General features: G+C 39.8%; 1 protein-coding gene across 7 annotated transcripts in view; it reads right to left on the bottom strand.

The window, feature by feature from the left end:
* The window catches only part of ATE1 (arginyltransferase 1), a 133,166-nt gene that overhangs the window by 51,790 nt on the left and 62,912 nt on the right, over positions 1-18,464 (bottom strand). For 6 of the 7 annotated variants that reach the window (XM_033131050.1, XM_033131052.1, XM_033131045.1 and 3 more), the window contains one exon: positions 18,105-18,204. The exons of the other annotated variant lie outside the window; for it this stretch is intronic. In XM_033131050.1, the coding sequence (XP_032986941.1) occupies positions 18,105-18,204 (100 nt within the window). The remainder of the gene's footprint in view (positions 1-18,104; positions 18,205-18,464) is intronic. 7 annotated transcript variants of the gene reach the window in all.

Here is an 18,464-nt window from a genome sequence, read left to right as displayed (position 1 = left end):
ATTTCAAGTTGGTGCTACGTATTCTAGAGACACCAGGGCAATTTTATCCTTGAACTTTACGTAGCAAATTGTCCTGATATTTGGGTTTTGTGATTACAGGAGAATGGCTACAATGTGCCAGATGAAGATGAGAATAATGTTAGTTTAGACACTTACAGGCTGGATTAGCCAATGAGTAAAACAAAGGCAGGTCAGTGTCACACTGTAAAGGAGGGGTCAACAAACTGGCCATGAGACCAATGTGGTATGCTGCTCGCAACGTGTGGCCCGCAACCTAAGAATGGCTTTCACATTTTTTAATGGTTGAAAAGAAATCAAGAGAACAACACTATTTTGTGATACGTAGAAACTATGTGACATTCCAATGTCAATGTCCATAAAGCAGCATTTACTGGAGTGCAGCCACGTCCACTTGTTCGCGTACTTTCTATGGCTGCTTTCGCTACAACAGCAGACCACATGGCTCGTAAACCTAAAATATTTACTATTTGGCCCTTTACAGGATGACTGTCATGGAAAAAAATTTCAATTTCCAGTAGACAATAATGACTCACGGGTATGTTTATCTTATGATATGTATCTTGTGATATTCTACACTTTTGTGCACTTTTCTGTATTTGTAGCACGCCTGGACTGAAAGGTCTTTGTCAGAAGCAGGGTTTGATTTGTGACGAGGAGTCCAGACTATGAATGGTCAGATATGGAAACTGGAGATCAACCTGAGCAAGTTCTTTGGAGATGGTTTCAGAGAAACTAAAAGCAGCCTAGGCAAGCAGGCAGTAATAGCAGGATCCGACTCAAGTAACAGACAGATCCACGTGGCTTGGAGTTTAACTGCAACATTCCAGGACCTAGAAGACTGGAAGAGTGAGACTCATTAACGTGGCTTTGATTTCACACTTACGTGGCAACTATGGACATGTAGGGGCACAAAGACATTGTCAACGGCTCTCAAACCTACCACGATGCCAAGATTGAAGGCTTGGAAAAATGTGGCAACATTTACTTGTTAGAACTATTTAATTACAATTTGCTTGAATATCTTCAACTGTGAATATTATAGGCACAGCAGCATAAATAATTGACAGCAAAAGCCACCTTATCCAAAATGAACAGGACTAGTGAATGAACTGGAAATGCCCATTACGGGATGTAAGTCACACAGACACAAACCTTAAACTCTTTAAGTTAGAACACGTAAGTGCACACTCGTCAGCCATTCTCTGACTTAGGACCACGTCCCTTCTTTGAGGCTGCATCACTGTGACTTGCACTTACGGGTACTTGAAAGTGCACTGAGAACTTAGATACTTAGGAAAGTGCAGAATCTTGCCAAATTTTTATGGATTTTTTTTCTTACTCCAAACTTTTTTCGTTATCTCATTCACAACTAATTCAGCAGCAATTTTTTTATGACTCATCATCTTTGAATCTATCTGAAGCATTCAAATTAGGTTAAATGCAAATAACTGTTTTTTTTAAAATATCACTCATCAGTTTACTTGATATTTAATTAAATTACAACAGGTAAAATTGGCATAAAAAGTGATGTAAACAGACGCATGTATACTGAAGTGTCGTCTACTAGCCATAAGCAGCCTGTCACAGGCAGGCATCGCTGGGTGAGTTTTACAGAGGGAATGGCAGAAAGGTATCAACAGATGAACTGAACACAGAAGGGAAAAGATGCAAGGCACTGGGCAGGGAGAAGTCAGCCAGAGCCCGCTGCTGACGTACCACACAGTGGCCCAAGGCTCTGACGTTCCGGGGGCTAGGGCGACAGTTGAAAAGGTGCCTCTGCAGGAAGATCAGGTGGCCCTACTGAGGGGCTGAAAGAAGAAAGTGGGATAAAGTCAGGACAGAGCCACTGCTGTACAGCCACTGCTGTAGACAGCCTACGAAGAAATAAAGCCAAAGAAGGGGAAAAAGAAAACAAAAACGGCAAAAGACAATTATCTATTCTCATATTGTTTGAGGTGCTCCTCATTTTTCCTGCCAAACTGTCCTCTTAAGAGAAATAAATTTAAAAAGGGAACTTTTATTTCCCTTATTACAAACGGGCTGGCATCACTGAGCTATTTAATTTTCCTTATAATCCTCCTGAGAACTGGAAACTAAGGTTGGAAGTACTGAAAGAACAAAAGTAACCTTTTAGTACTTCAACTTGAAGTTAAAATAGCCACAAGAGATCAGCACTACTGGCTCCTAAAAGGTAGTATAAAATGTATCAGTACCTAAATAAATCCAAAAAAACTGTAGGAACAAGGGGGATAAACTTACATTTTATCAGTTTATAAAAAAGAACTAAAGCAGTCAAGTTAAGTAAAATTTTAGTGTAAAATTTTAAGAGAAACAGAAAAATTGTAAATGGAAAATTAACTAGTTTATGTTTCCTAAAACAGGAAGTATACTTTGTTATAGTCCTGTGTACGTTTACCAGTCTAACTTTAAGTAGCTTCTGGTATATCATATTCTTCTCCTATCCTTGGAAAAAACTCTCCCACGTGAACAGAGACGCAATACAGACGATTCCTTACATTTAGTGTGAATGTGCAAAGCACTAATTCTGCGATAAGGTCTCAAAAAGAAATATACAAAAAGATGTTTGTCATGTGTTATTTATAACAAAAAGAAGTGGAAAGAACTTAAATGGACAGTAATAGCTTGATAAATTAGGTAATCATGTCACAACATTTATAGTCACTTAAAAACAGACATACAAAAGATTTAAGAAAAACAGGAAAATACTCATGAAACAAGTGGGAAAAGGTAGAAAAGAAAAATTGCATGTATCATCTAAACAACTGTGAGGAAAAAGAAATGCATGTATATTTACAAAAGCCTAAGGAAACACAGTAAATGTCAACAGTGATTAGCCCTGGGAGAGAGTTGTACGCCGTTTTTCTTCTTAATATTCCTTTTATTTACTCCCTTTTCCACAAGAGGAATTATTTTTTAAATATATATATATATATATATAAAGACAAAGATAGAGGAGTAGAGAAAGGGCAAATGGAAGATAAAAGGAAATAATCATTTCAAGGAAGGTAATTCTGCGATTGCACAAATTATTCCATTCAATCAACTTTAACCATTCTCCCAACCCCAGAAGTAATACAAATGCAAATGGTTAAGGAGATTTTAGATGTCTTTTCAGAAATATTTACATATTTTACTTGTGAAAATTGAGACTGTCTGATCTTCAAGCAAGTCCACAATATTAGATAAATGTAGCAGCCCACCCCCGGGAGCTGGTAATGTAGATACCACTTTCTCTTTCAAGAGGGAAATGGAAAACACACACACACACAGTCCCCACTGATATAGCATCAAGAGGCTTCAGCTGTCCAAGCATGCCACCAAAAATAACCGACTTTGCACACACGTATATAATGATAACTACGTCAACATCCAACGTAAGATCCAGGATTTTAAAATGTGGGGAAAAAAAGGAAAATGCATGTCCTAGAAGAGATGAAATACGGACTCGTGTGGCCCATGAGGACAGAGTGCCTCAGAACCCACAGGAAAGTCTCCGCACTGGAAGTTCTTGCCGGGAACAGCACAGAGCTGCAGGGCCAGGACCTCAGCCTGCCCACGTCCCACAGTAACGAGCTGTACTCCCTCGGACAAGTTATGCAACCCTTCTGGGTTCCAGGCTTCTCATCTACAAAGTGGTGAAAACAATGACATCTATGTCTAGGATTGCTATGAGAATTGCCTGAGCCAATCATTATAAAACACTTGTGTACAAAGTACACCTGGCACATAGTAGGCGAAGCACTGTGGAGTCAAGAATCACACAATAATAAACTTACTAAGCATGTGTGTGCCTGTGTAAGTGTACAAACACACACATTCACGTGGGGTGGGTGAGGAGCAACAGGAGCAAAGGGGGTAAAATGTGCCCAAGAGGTGATGAGTGAAGGGCAAACCGTACAAGTATTCTTTGTATCACTTTTATTCTTGCAACTTTTCTGAAAGCTTGAAGTATTTCCAAATAAGTAAGTAAAAAGAAAGTCTACAGCTGGACTACGAATTCCAACAACCATACGGAACTGAGCCCTCTGGTTTTAGTGTCTCACATAGAATACCGACTGCAGGCCCTGGGAAAGGTCTGGATACGGCGTGTTCCAAGGCAGAGCAGGACTAACAGAACCGCACCTTCACTCCATGCTCAGGAAACCAGAACAAATACTTGCCAGACTCGCATCTAAGACTCACCAGTCCTACTAAGCTGACAAAGAATTTAACAAAGCCTCTGGGAAGGAGTTCAATTTAATCCGCGTTAAGGCATGAAAACTACTTAGCATCTCTCTAGATTCTTCTTTCTAGGATTCTGTATCCAAAAATACGAAAACTTTTGTATCACTCTCCTGGTGTTTCCTTGTGAGCCAGGAGCAGGGCAGCCACACAGTCCTGGATTATGGAGCCTTGACTACAGAGAAGGCAGAAATTTCCCTCCTACGAGCCTTACTCCAAATTCTTAACTAAAGTGTGCAGCTACAGTCTGTGCGACTCTAGGATAATACCAGAGGGGTCCTTCGCAATTTTTCCTCAGTTCACCCAAACTGATGGAAAGAAAATTAAAAAGTAAATCAATAAATGATAACAAACAAGGAAGGAAGTGGGTCTAAATAAAGACCCACTTCATTTTCCTCACTCTCCCTCTATTTATGATTCCTGGCACAAGGCAGCTGTCAGCACTTTAAAATTTTTCCAACATTGAAATCAAAAGAAATATAGCTAATTTAAATAAGTTATACATTTCTGGTTTTCATAGTTTCAATTTATTATTTGGTCCCCTAAGGAAATTATTAATGAAAAGAATAAAAACTTTATTGGGGAATTAGTGAAAAAAGAAAATACACATTTTCTACTGCTTGATTTTCTGACAGTGCCTTTTCTTTCTTCAGTCCTTAACCCTAATTTGGTTTGAAAAACAAGTTCAAAATTTTGCCTAGCCTAGCATGCAATAAGCAGCAGCCCTGAAAAACCTGCTGTTCAAATTCAGTTAAATTTGGGAAGTTCCAAGTTACAAAAGCACTATTACGTATCCTAGGAAAAACCATAAAGTCATTACCACCACCTTGGTCTCAGTTTTCATAGATTTAGGCCAAAAGAGCTTTGATGGATCCAGGCCCTTCTGTCTCTAAGGTACAAAGGTCATATATCTTTTTCATGACAACGAATATCTGTTTGTCATCATCTTGTTCTTCAAAATTTGGGGGAAAGAAAATTTGCAACTTCAGTAATCTGTTTCAGTATTTTAAAACTTCAGATAATATAATATTCTCTACCATCTGCTCATGTTAATTTTTAAGTCAGTATTTTTAACCATAGCATTTATCCCCCTAAATACTCTATCAAGCCCAGACACAAACATGGTTAATCAACCACTCTTCTGAACCCTCCATCATAAGACCCAGTATTATATATTATATTATATTATACCAAATCTTACATTAATTTTTGCTCCAAAAGATGCATTAAAGCTGATTGTCCGGCACGGTCTTCTTTTCGGGGAAACGGTACCGCCCAGCACACTGAGCATCCAGGACAACGGCACAGTATGGCCCTCTCTAATGCACCCATGCTGCTGGGAGACAAGTTTATTGGATTGGCTCCTTCGATTGAAGGAACAAAGAAATTCCCTGAGATGATCCAGTAAGTGGCTGGTACCTAATGGTGAAGGGGAACACAACATTTTTAGGGAGGCACATAAGAAAATGAGGGCAGAAGGGTTAGCCATTGTAGGGTCAGGCTCCAGAGAATCCCAGGCTACCCAGGAAGAGGAAATCAGGCTAGCGGAAGGCCTCCTGGATAACAGATCATAATTCAAGACCTGGCAAGCAGGTGTAGCAGGAGGCTATCTGTGTCCCCTGAGCAGCAGGAGGCCGCGGCCTGTGTTTTCTTCCGCTGTCCACTGTCTCTGCTGCTCCCCATCTCTCACTGCTCGCTCATCTGGGTGCCTTTTGATTCAGACTCCTTTGAAAACCAGATAAAAGAAATCAGACTCTATCCTCAAGATAAATGTGCCCGTGTACACAAGTTTGCCTATGATACAAACTTTATGGACCTGTGTTTATGAAGCCCTGATCTAACTCTAAGCTTTTGTTACCCGTTTGCTGGATGGCTCTCTGTTCCTATCCCCACTAACGACTGAGTCTTCCTACAGTCTCAATCAAAGTTCCTTAAAAGAGAGGATCTGATTGGTTTGCTCACCCACTATTCCATGTGGAGCTTTTGTGTTGCTAATCTAGACTGAGCTGCTTTGGGGCAGGTACCCAGACCTAGTCCGAGCACCAGTGACTAACACGGAGAGGTCACATGGCACTGAGCACGGAGACCTAAACTGAAAGGCTACGCTGCCTTTGGCAGAGTCGATAAGCAACTTCCCTCAGAAAAGGGGTGTGGGTGTGGCAGACATCCGAGTGCACTGGACGTCTCTGTATAGGACAAACACAACAGAAGAGAAGGCGGGGCGGGGGTCGCAAATCACCACACAAGTCACAGATTAAATTATGTATAATGTATATACACAATATATATACACAAATATATGTGTATATATATACACGTGTGTGTGTATTTATATGACTAACAGCTGGAGGCACGACAAAAAAGGATGGTAAAAGTGGGATAAGACAGACTACTGGAGTCTTAAATTGAAATCGTATTTTATAAGAGTGAAGAGACATGAACTGGGGGATAAAATGAAAGGAAGCATACCCTGATGGGCAAAGGTGTATCTAAAAGCAATCAGGAAGAACAGGAAACCCCGAGAGACCAAGTATGGGAGCTTGGACATTAACAGAACTGTGTGAGACACCACAGACTTTCTAGCCAGATGATTCTCACACAATGTAAATCACCCCTGAACAATTCCATGGTGGGGCTGGACGCAGAAGGAAAGGGAGCGATGACTGGGAAGGGCCTCCAGCAGCGGCCACCAGGCTTCCTGTGTCTCAGCGCTGTACTTGCCAGCAGACTGCTGTACATCCAAGGTAACTGTGCTACTCAAGATGGCCTCCCTTTAGCTAATGCCACAAACTTAAACAAGGCTTCCGAAAGTGTCATGTGTGAAAATCTCACTCACCTTATTTTTACAGACTGGAGATAGAAGAACCAAAAGAACATGTACAGATATAAGGAAAGAAGATCTGAGCCATGATGGAGCATCCTGGAGGGGTGAGGGAAGGGTTGGAATTGGCTTCATTCTAACATCAACACCAAGGGAGAACAGCAGGCAAGAAAAACAATAGTTATACACATATACACACTGCTTCTCTACAGCTCAGTTCCAGCCAGGCCAGGCTGAAGCACATGAGCACAGGATGGACCAAACATCTGTCCCAGTACAGCTGCAAGTGAGTGTAACCTCCCATCCTAAACTGTGTATGTCAGCACGGTGGCTCTTTGTACTAAAAAAGAGGAACTGAATTTAGCTGCTAGGGTAAGAGTAATTCAATTCACTTTGTTATTATGAAACTGTTCAGTTTCTTTTTATTTCTACAAAGCAAGGAACACAGAATGATTTATAAATACTACAGACGGAGCCTACCATGCATATCAGAATAGAAAAAGAAAACCCATGCTTTGGAAATTTTAACCTTATTTGCTGTGGCTGCTCCTCCAAGAGGCCTCAAGATTTGCTAGCTACATCTCATTGTACAGAAACACTAAATTACCTTTAAGTCGACGTGAAGGCCACACGTAAGTCTCTCAAAGAAAATTGAAGACAGTCCTGGGGTCCTCAATGAGTTTATGGCTGCACAGGGTCATGAGTCGGACACAAGCAACTTCTCTCCGGTGTGTCATATAGGATACTTTATTTCAGTACTGTTACCACGGACGCCAAATTAATCTTTCTAACAGTTCCTTTTTGACAGCAATAGTCAGATTACCCACAGTAACTCAGCAACTACAAAGCCCTACACACTTCACTGGCAAGTAGGTACCCCTTTAAACAGGGCTTCTCAAACCTCAGCACTACTGACACTTTGAGCCGGAGAATTCTTTGTTGCTGGGGGCTGACCTGTGTATTGTAGTGTTTGGCGGCGTCCCTGTTCTCTACCTACTAGATACCAGTAGCACAATTACTCTCCCCAACGCCCAGGCACGATAATCAAAAGGGTCTCCAGATATGGGGTGGGAGTGGGGAGGGGGCAAAACTGCCCCGATAAAGAACGCTGTTTTAGGGCAAGAGCGAACAGGAACCCAGGGAGGGAAGCCCTTTCATTGCCCCACCACAGCTAACACCTTAGATCATGAAACAAATTAATATTAAAATGGTTTTTAGATTATAAACTAACCTCATGCAGTCATGAAAATTTATAATCATACTCCCTAGAAAACATATTTATACTGTATTCTGTTACTTCAAGTATTTTACATAAAATGAACTTTACTGAATTAATTTCTAAATCAACCTATTTAAAAATAAACCTTTAATTCATACATAAACTATATACAACAAGTATAATATTATACAGGACTATCACTTTAGAATTACAAATGTTCTAAATTATTTGCAATGCTTTTACAATTTGAAGAAAAATGCAAATCCAAGAGTATCTTCACTGTTCATTGGACGATTCACAAATATAACTTTCTCAGTATCCTAAAAGAAAACACTCTTAATAAACTTCTCTTCGGTTAATACTGCCAAAATTATAAAAAGATCTACCCTGTTGACATGTCAAATGATGCCCCTTTATTTGGCATAGGTATGTACTTTCCCTCTAACCAACAGTCAATTTATTCATTATTCTCTCATCTCCATCCATCCTTCCAAAAATGTATTGACTATTTATTATAAATCAGGAACTGCTATTAAAACGAGTAATAAATGAGCTCAAACTCCATCTCTTGAGAAGCTCAGAGTCTAAAGAGACAGACAGATGGGAAGACAAGTATTTACAACACAATGTGGTAACTGTTAGACGTCAGCGTGTAGGTGACAATGAGAACAGACTTGTGTCTGGGAGTCAGGCAAGGTTTCAGAGTGGAAGCAAACCTGAGACGAATCTTGCAAGGTGATAAGGAGTAAAAGGCTGTGACAGAGGAGCCAGGAGCCATAAAGGGAAAAAAAATTAGTAAACTGGGCCACATCATAAAAATTTTAAACTTCTGCATAATTTACAATTAAATAAATATATGTACCATAAATAAAGACGTAAGGTAAATGACAAAATGGGATGTGACTGGCAAATGATAAATGGTATCACTACTATTAATACATAGAGTTCTCCTTTGTATTCTAATCATTCTCTTAACTGAATTTCCACAAAACACATCATCCTCTCTTAATTCAAGAAATTCTTTACAGCTTTTATTTTTTAAAGTTATTTGGAAGAAATGCGTAAGAGCAAGTGACTTATTGGCACCCCTTCTATACGTATAAATTCAGCATTCCCTGAACAACAGACTGGCCAGTATCATTCTATAGGGAAAAACCTAAAGTTAAATGAGTAATTTGCTCATTCAATGGAATCGATGCTAAGTCTGAAAAAGGGAAAGCTGGAACATTTTATCGTAACACAAATATAATGACAGAAATAATTTAATTGAAATGTGTATTAAACTGCTATGTGCAAGGCAGTGTCCTTTAAGAAACTAAAAGTAATTATCCATCTGGGGGGAAAAAAAAAATCAGTCTTGATGACTAGCTGAACCGTACACAAAAAAATCAATTTCAGATTATTGAATTGTGAGAGGTAAAACTATAAAATTCTCAGAAGAAAGCATAGGCAAATCTTTGCATGGCCATAATGCAGGCAAAAGTTTCTTGAACAAGACACAGAAACACTAAAGATAACTGGACTACATTAAAATTAGGAATTTCTGCTCATCAAAAGATACCCCTGGGAATGAAAAGGGAAGGGAAGCAACAGTGGAAGAAGGCAACTATAAAACAGTTATGCAACAAAGGATAAAGAATGTATATCCAGAATGTATAAAGAGCTACAAATAACAGACGCAGACAACCCAATAAACAGGCAAAAGACTTGAACACTACAAATGGCCAACAGACATGACAAGACATTCAACATTACCAGCCAATAGCAAAATACAAATGAAAACAACAATGCACACACCTATTGGGCTGGGAAGCAAGTGGAGCTGTCCTGCGCTGCCGCTGGGACTATAAATTAGTACAGTCACTTAAAAAATCATAGGAAGTATGAACTAAACCTGAACACTCACAAACCCTACGATCTGGCAATTCCACTCCTAGGTCAATCCCGATCAGAAATGCATACACATGTACACCAAAAGACATGTAAAAAAATAGAGCAGACCTAGAAATGGTCCTCCACACAAGGGGCATGGAAGTACTGAGAATGAACCAGCACACAAACACATGGCTGAATCTCACAAACACTCTGCTGAGGGGATCAAGTCAGTCACAAAATAAGATACACAGAGTGATTCCATTTATGCCAAGTACACACACAGACAAGATTAGGCTATCACGGTTATCTCTGGGGGGTGAGACAATAATCAAGGGGGGCATGAAAGAGGCTCCGTTTCTCGATTGTGGCGCCGGGATGGTCACTGTGAAAACTCATCACAGTGGACGTGTAAGAACGGTACACTTTCCTGTATATACCTCATACTTCAATAACAAGTTTACTTAAAAACAAAAAACAGAAACTTGCATATAGGTAGGGGAGAAAATTCACGCAAAATATCAACTGTACTTCTGAGATGGGACTTTCCATTTTTCCTAAGCCCCATGTCCCAGTTAGGATGAGCTATGAGCAAGGCCATTCTCACCACCTCCCTTCACTTCCAAGTTTGCTTCATGCCGATAGGTGCACGTCAATAAAGTCACTGAGCACCTTTATTTGCCAATTAAATTTCTGGGCACGTGGGACCGTGACAGGTAAGACATGGTTTGCTCAGGGAACTGACAAGCAGGGACCATGTCTGATCATGCTCTTCTTGCCTTGGCATCTAGCTGGTGTTTTATACAGAGTAAGTAAGCCCTCCATACACACTGACTGGTCACGTACACCTACAAACAACTGGAGTGCAAGGAGAGCTGCAGATAAAAGCACTCAGAAATGACGAGAATTCACGGAATCAGGAGCGGCTACCTCCACCTTCAGCACGCAGGGAGCAGGCTGGGTGGGGATGAAGTGGGGAGACGCAGAGAATGGCTTCCTGAAGAACTGGTGCAGAGCTCGGTCTGGAAAGGAAGCCATGACTTATGCAGGTAAGGGAACGACGTTTCAGGCAGGAGAGGCAGCACAAAGCGTGGAGGGGGGACGATCAGAGTACATACATAAAACGTGCCCGGCAGTCAGAGAACAGGGCTGTGTGAGAGAGAAGCAAACTTGCTTCTTTAGCAGGGCAGAGCAGAGTCGGATGTCAGTATTTTTCAAAAGCTCCAAAGATGACTGATGTTTATCAAGGGTTAGGAATCACGTACTATACCAAGCTAAGCTCTCTATTTCACTGTGGAAGAGATGAGCAGGATGGGAAAACTAAGGCACGTGATTAAATATGCTTTTAAACCCTTGCTAACACTTACCTTTAATTAATATGCAAGTATTTAAGGATTCTCCAACATCAGAAGTTAACTACACCTTCTCATAAATCTGCTAAATAGTGCCATTTATATGCATTTCAATTCTTCAAACTCTCATTCATGTTGCTAAACTTAAAATGTGAGTTAATGCAAACTCCGGGCAAATTAACCAAACGGAGCTTCAATTTTCTCATCCGTAATGAGGAGCTTAGCACACAAGACCCTTAAGGAACTGCTTTCGACTCTGATGTGGCAAAATTTAACATGTGACAATTTTAGAAACAAGAATTTGTGATGAGCATGTGAATTTTTACCTCCCACTGCCAGTAGGAGGCATCAAAAATCCCTTAGTAAATTATTCTGTGGTTAATATTTTCTACTCACTGTATCTAATTCATTGGACACTTAACATCAAGAAAAATAGACACTGAATCAAAAACGGCAGTGTTTCATTCCATGATGTGGGTAACTGATGAGATCATTTGTATTTCTTTCAGACCAGCAGTAGCAAAGTCACTACCACATGTACCCAAATGCATCTCCCTGGGCTGCAAGACCAGTAGAATAACACTGGCTAATTTGTCTGGTCAGGAAACTTTGAAAAGCTGGGGAGCTTAGGGATTTCAGGAGCACATGATTTTGCGGATGCAGCTCTGCAGACTCCAGTTTTTTGTAGGTGCTTTTATAACTGTACTGCCAATTGCCTTCTTTTAGGCAAACTCCTGCAGAATTCCAGGGGCGCTGTTTGACCACAGTCAAGCTGAGGCACTGAATTTAAGAATGATTAATCACAGATGAATTAGCCTTTTGTTTCTTTTCTGACATTTCTGAACCCCTTCTGCTGTTTCAACTATCTGATGTCTGGCCACGTCATGACACCAAAGCCGACTGCTTGAAATCACTGTTTACTTTGGCCTGCATACAAGTCTGGATAAAGAACTCAGTCAAAACACCTCCATCAGATCACAGAATGGCCTTACAGCAGCACTCTGGGAGACAACATGGAGAAGAACTTTTTAAAATTCTACCTACTAGCACTTCTGTATACTCCAATTGTCACTTTCAAAGGAAACATAGTATTTTTTAAATGTATGGATAGGGGTCAAAATAGAGAATATTAACTAAGCTTTACATGCAAATATTAAACCGAAAGCATTAAAAATTAATTTAAAAATGGTTTAGAAAACAAAGTATATTTAAACAAAAAGCTCAATTTTAAAAAGTATAATAATGATATATAAGTAAACTATATTAACATGTACATAAGCTGTATAATATGTATATAAAATATAAACCAACAGCTTGGTTAAAAAAAAAAATACTAGATGTTAGGCAGAATGAAAAAAGAAAAACCTGGTCAGGTGTTCGCCCTCTGCAGTGCCACATGCTGCAGGAAGCAACTCCTCCATCACACATCCTACATCGCTGCCTTGAGATGCTTCCATTCCCCTGGGCAGTGATTGGCTGAGGCACAGACAAGAGGCACAACTCTGACAAATGAAATGAGTGGTGTAGATTATGAGGCTTCTTCTTAAAAAGAGATACAGGGGCGGCCGGATGGCTCAGCTGATTAGAGCACCAGCTCTCAACATCAAGGTTGCTGGTTCAATTCCCACATGGGATGGTGGGCTGCGCCCCCTGCAACTAAGATTGAAAACGGCGACTGGATTTGGAGCTGAGCTGCGCCCTCCACAACTAGACTGAAGGACAACGACCTGGAGCTGATGGGCCCTGGAGAAACACAGTTTCCCAATATTCCCCAATAAAATTTATTTAAAAAAAAAAAAAAGAGAGAAAGATACAGACCACTCCACACACATTGGAATAGCTACCATCAAAACAAACAAACAGGGCCGGCCCGGTGGCTCAGACGGTTAGAGCTCCATGCTCCTAACTCCGAAGGCTGCCGGTTCGATTCCCACATGGGCCAGTCGGCTCTCACCCACAAGGTTGCCGGTTCAATTCCTCGAGTCCCGCAAGGGATGGTGGGCTCCACCCCCTGAAACTAAGATTGAACATGGCACCTTGAGCTGAGCTGCCGCTGAGCTGCCGCTGAGCTCCCGGATGGCTCAGTTGGTTGGAGCGCATCCTCTCAACCACAAGGTTGCCGGTTCGACTCCCTCAAGGGATGGTGGGCTGCGCCCCCTGCAACTAGCAATGGCAACTGGACTTGGAGCTGAGCTGCGCCCGACACAACTAAGACTGAAAGGACAACAACTGGAAGCTGAACGGCACCCTCCACAACTAAGATTGAAAGGACAACAACTTGACTTGAAAAACAGGCCTGGAAGTACACACTGTTCCCCAATAAAAGTCCTGTTCCCCTTCCCCAATAAAAATCTTAAAAAAAAAATTAAAAATTAAAAAAATTAAAAAAAAGACAAACAAACAAACAAAAAACAGAAAATGGTGAGGATGTGGGAAAATAAGAACCCGTGTGCACTGTTGGTGAGAATGCAAAACAGAGCCACTATAGAAAACAGTATGGTGGTTCCTCAAAAAATTAAAAATAAAGTTACCATGTGATCCAGCAATTACACTTCTGGGTATCTACACAAAAGAACTGAAAACAGGGACTTGAATAGGTATTTGTAAACCCACGTTTATAGCAGCACTATTCACAACAGCCAAAAGGTGGAAGTAACCCAAGTTGGAGGAATGTATGAGTATAAACAAAATGTGGCATACAGATACAGGGGAATATTACTCAGCCCTAAAAAAGGGAAATTCTGACACCTACTACAACATGGATGAAACTTGAGGACACTATGCTAAGTGAAATAAGCCAGTCACCAAAGACTGATACTGTATGATTCCACTTCCATGAGGCACCTAGAGTAGCCAGATTCATAGAGACAGAAAGGAGAACGGTGGCTGCCAGGTGTGGGGGCATGAGGACCTTTTGTTTAATGGGTACAGAGTTACAGTTTTGCAAGATGAAAAGAGTTCTGGAAATGAGGATGGTAAATTTTATATGTATTTTACTACAATTAAAAATAATTTAAGAAAAGAGACACAGGAGAGGACAATTAATTCCTGACTCTAGCCATTACTGAGGGTCCGTGATGCCCAAATGGGCAGCAACCACTTTGGAACTGTGAGAAGAGCAGACCGAGAGGACGAGCAGCAACGAGGATGGCAGCCAGAAAAATATACCACCCCTTCCCACTCCAGCAGGATAACTGCTCCAAGGAGAAACTCTTCTAAGTTGAAAATATAATTTCCATTCATTTCAGCCAGCTCCTGAGTCCCTCCCTGTATTGAGTACCAAGTCCAATTAAAGTGGCCACAATTATTAAAACAGTTAACGAAAGCAATGATAACAAACATATCAAGGTAATTTCCTTTCATGAATGACTATTTTCCAGCTCTCATTACATTCTTTTACACACTATCCTGTGCCTTACATCTAAGACCATGGCCACATATCTGACTATGTAATGTTTACGTAATTTAACCTTTAACACACTAACACCCACACAATAGGAAAGCCAAAAGATTCAGTAAAAATGCATTTTAGGGACTATGATGCACAAGAACATAACTGCTCTAAACTAGCAAACCACTGAGTACTCTGAGAGGAGAATTAATTGCAACACATCCTTCTATGGAACTATCAAGATGACCACACAGCAATTTTCATCTTGCAGTGCTCACCATTAGCAAGACGAGCGAATTCAAACTTTGTCATCATGTTAAGAAATGTCTTGTAGGATCAAGTCAGGGTATAAAATGAAATGCCTTATAAAGATGAATTCTCATAAGCCAAACGGGCACGTCTCTAAGTGACTGCATATGGAAAAGAAGTGACTTTGCCAAAATTCTCTCACCATGAGCCATCGGAAACTTCCCAGATCAGGTCAGCTCAACTGGGGACACGGGTTTGCAGAGCTCAACACAGAATGATTTCCATCTACATGGACATCTCCGTCTAGTGATTTCTATCCCATCACCATGGGTTTCAGTCGTCCATTTCTCAGTAACAAGCCACCCCACAACTCAGTACCTTGACACAACAATAATTTATAATCCTCATGATTCTGTGAGTTGGCCACAGTTCAGGTAAGGGGTTCTTCGCTGGGCTCAATCACGCCGCTGCATTCAGCTAGCAGCGTGGCTGGGGCCGAAACATCCAAGACGGCTGCAGGACTCCCAGGTGGCCTCTCTCTCCAGCAGGGAAACTGGACCTTTTACATGATGGCTAGATCCAAAGACAGAGGAAGTGAAAGCTGCCAGCCCTCTTAAGGCCTGGACCTGAAGCTCCAGATAGCTACTTCCCTGCACCCTGTTAGTCAGTGCAAGTTACAAGGACAAGCCCACCCAGGGCAAGGGAAGCAGAACCTACCTCTGCTGGATAGGACAGCACGCACATACAGGGTAAGAGGAAGTGACGATGGACACCCTGGGAACTCATCTATCCAACCATGGTCCTCCCCACACACACAGACGCGTCACCTCAGCACACCTTTATGACAGCCCCTTACTCACTAAGAGAGCCGGTAACACCAGCTCCTGTGTGTATCTCAGATCTGCTGTTACAGTATCTGCTCTGTATCATACAATAAATACATTTTATTGTGAAGATTGTAACTTACATTGCCTAAAGGTACACAAGAAGACCCAAATGAAACACTACTCTGGTTTCAAGTACAGTCAGGGGTCCCCGGATACACCTGACCGGCTCTGCTGTCCTGTCACACCCCCAGGATTAGGGCAGAGCCCACAGCTACCCACTCACAATAGCAGTCCCAGGACCTAGCGTGCACCACGTATTTAAGACACTGCTCCTTCTTAGTTATTAAAAATGCTATTTTAAAATACATTCCTTTTTTCTTTATACCAGATAGAAAACACCTCTGTAAATTTTCCATGTATATTTTACATTGTGGCAAAAATATGCCATTATCAATGATTTAAACAGTTAGTTATGCTCTAAGGAAGATAAATTTTAACTATTATTGTTGTTATATGCTAAATTCACCCTCACTGAATCTTAAAAATAAGAGATATTATAACAGTGTGTTAATTTATTTTCTATGAGTTACCTTTTGTTGGTCTCTAGTTCTAGATAATCAACTTGCAGTGAGAAGTATTCATGCTTGGACCAACATCCATCTTACAATTTGAAAAGCACATTTTCTGATTGAAAATTCCCATTTTTATTAGCATTTGTGCTATTCTTTCATAACTGAGGGTTCTCATTTACGCAAAATAAAATATCCTTAACTGAAATGAAAATATCTTTACTCCTCAGTTACTTAAAATGACTTATCTATGTGCTCGCTTCAGCAGCATATATACTAAAATGATTTATCTTCAAACATAATGCAATGAAAATAATTTTCTTAAACAATATAAAAATTAAAATCAACATGTTCTTGAAGACACAAAAGTGTTCAAACAACCATGCCCGGAAAATGATGGCTTTACAAAATTAATTTAATATTCAAATATTTTATCATTGTTATCTCACAACTACTATAAATTCACTAACTATACTACAAATTTTCAGAACTGTCTCTCCCAAGAAGACATAATTTGAATACAATATTTTGGAAAATTTTTAAGTTTTGCTTGAGTGGTTAAATCGAGTCCCCTCCCTTTCCACTTTGGGCTATAACCTAATTTTATAGGTTTTAATACTGTTTCCTAATTCCCAACAGAAATTAATTTTTGGGATTTGGAAATGAGAAACTGGGATTCCTGAAATCCTAAATTTTCTTAAAATACTTCCAATATTTTTATACTCTTTACTCATTAATATGGATATCTTAAAAATTGGTTAATAAGAAAAATCAAGTACTTTCATTTATAGGGAATATTAAAACACTGGACAATGTCAGCAAACATTACTAGGTACTATTTTCAATAACCTAATATTTGGATCTCAGTATGTTAGCACTACACACGTTGAAAGCACAAGTTGAAATTAACAACTTATAAACTTGATTTGCTTCCAAAACTTATTTCTTGGAACACTACTCATATACTCTGTATGTAAACTGATTAATACTTACTATATTTACATTATAATATAATACTTATTATATTTACATTATTTACATTGTTAACAGCAGACAGGGCCACAACACACTAATAACATGGCTATAGCTACAAACAAGACCAACTGATTAGATTGTGACTCCACACTTCTTTTCCTGCCAATGTCGACTTTCTCCTCGTTTTCAACTTTATGTTGGTGGATTCCCTCAAACAGTAACATTTCTATGTTGATTATTAATTCTTGTGCGAGAATTATGTTTCCCCAATTTCCTGGCTTCTGAACTGATTTTCCTCAGGATTCATTTGGAAAAAACCTGTAAATTTACCCAGAACAGCTGAGATTCCTATATATTCAGTTAATTACTGCAGATGAACCTACATTAAACAAATATTAAGTGCCTGTGTGTCAGGCACAATTCAAGGCAATGAACAAGTTTAAGACACATTTAAAAATAATTCATAATTTACATCAGAGATGTACAAGCAAGTTAAACATGAAACTACGAAAGTACTAATTTTTATAACTTGCATCTATAGCAGACACGTGTGAAATCAACTTTACCTTATATTTCATCTTGGGACATGAATGAATGTAGAAACCCATATAATAATAGCTGAGTTGAGGTGTTTTTTCATGAAGTTGCCTAGTGAAAGTAATTTCTCTGCCAAAGAAGAATACATATGAAGATACAGTTAAATCTAGTTCCAATATTCAAAGTACTACGTAATTTGACGACAAATATTTGATAAAATTTAACACTAAACTATAAAAAATTCGAAGTGTTGAAAGAAAAACTATTTTAAAAATACTGTAAGATGATTTTACTGAACAGACACCAAAAACTCTAAATTATTTTGAGCAAATGCGTCTAAGTTCAGGTTTTATACTTTCTTGGGCATAGTAGTTGATCTAAAATTCAAA

Source organism: Rhinolophus ferrumequinum, chromosome 16, assembly GCF_004115265.2.
Source record: "Rhinolophus ferrumequinum isolate MPI-CBG mRhiFer1 chromosome 16, mRhiFer1_v1.p, whole genome shotgun sequence".
In the NCBI taxonomy this organism is placed as follows: domain Eukaryota; kingdom Metazoa; phylum Chordata; class Mammalia; order Chiroptera; family Rhinolophidae; genus Rhinolophus; species Rhinolophus ferrumequinum.
The sequence above is the reverse complement of the archived record's forward strand: the minus strand, read 5'-3'. Positions and strand labels throughout refer to the sequence as shown.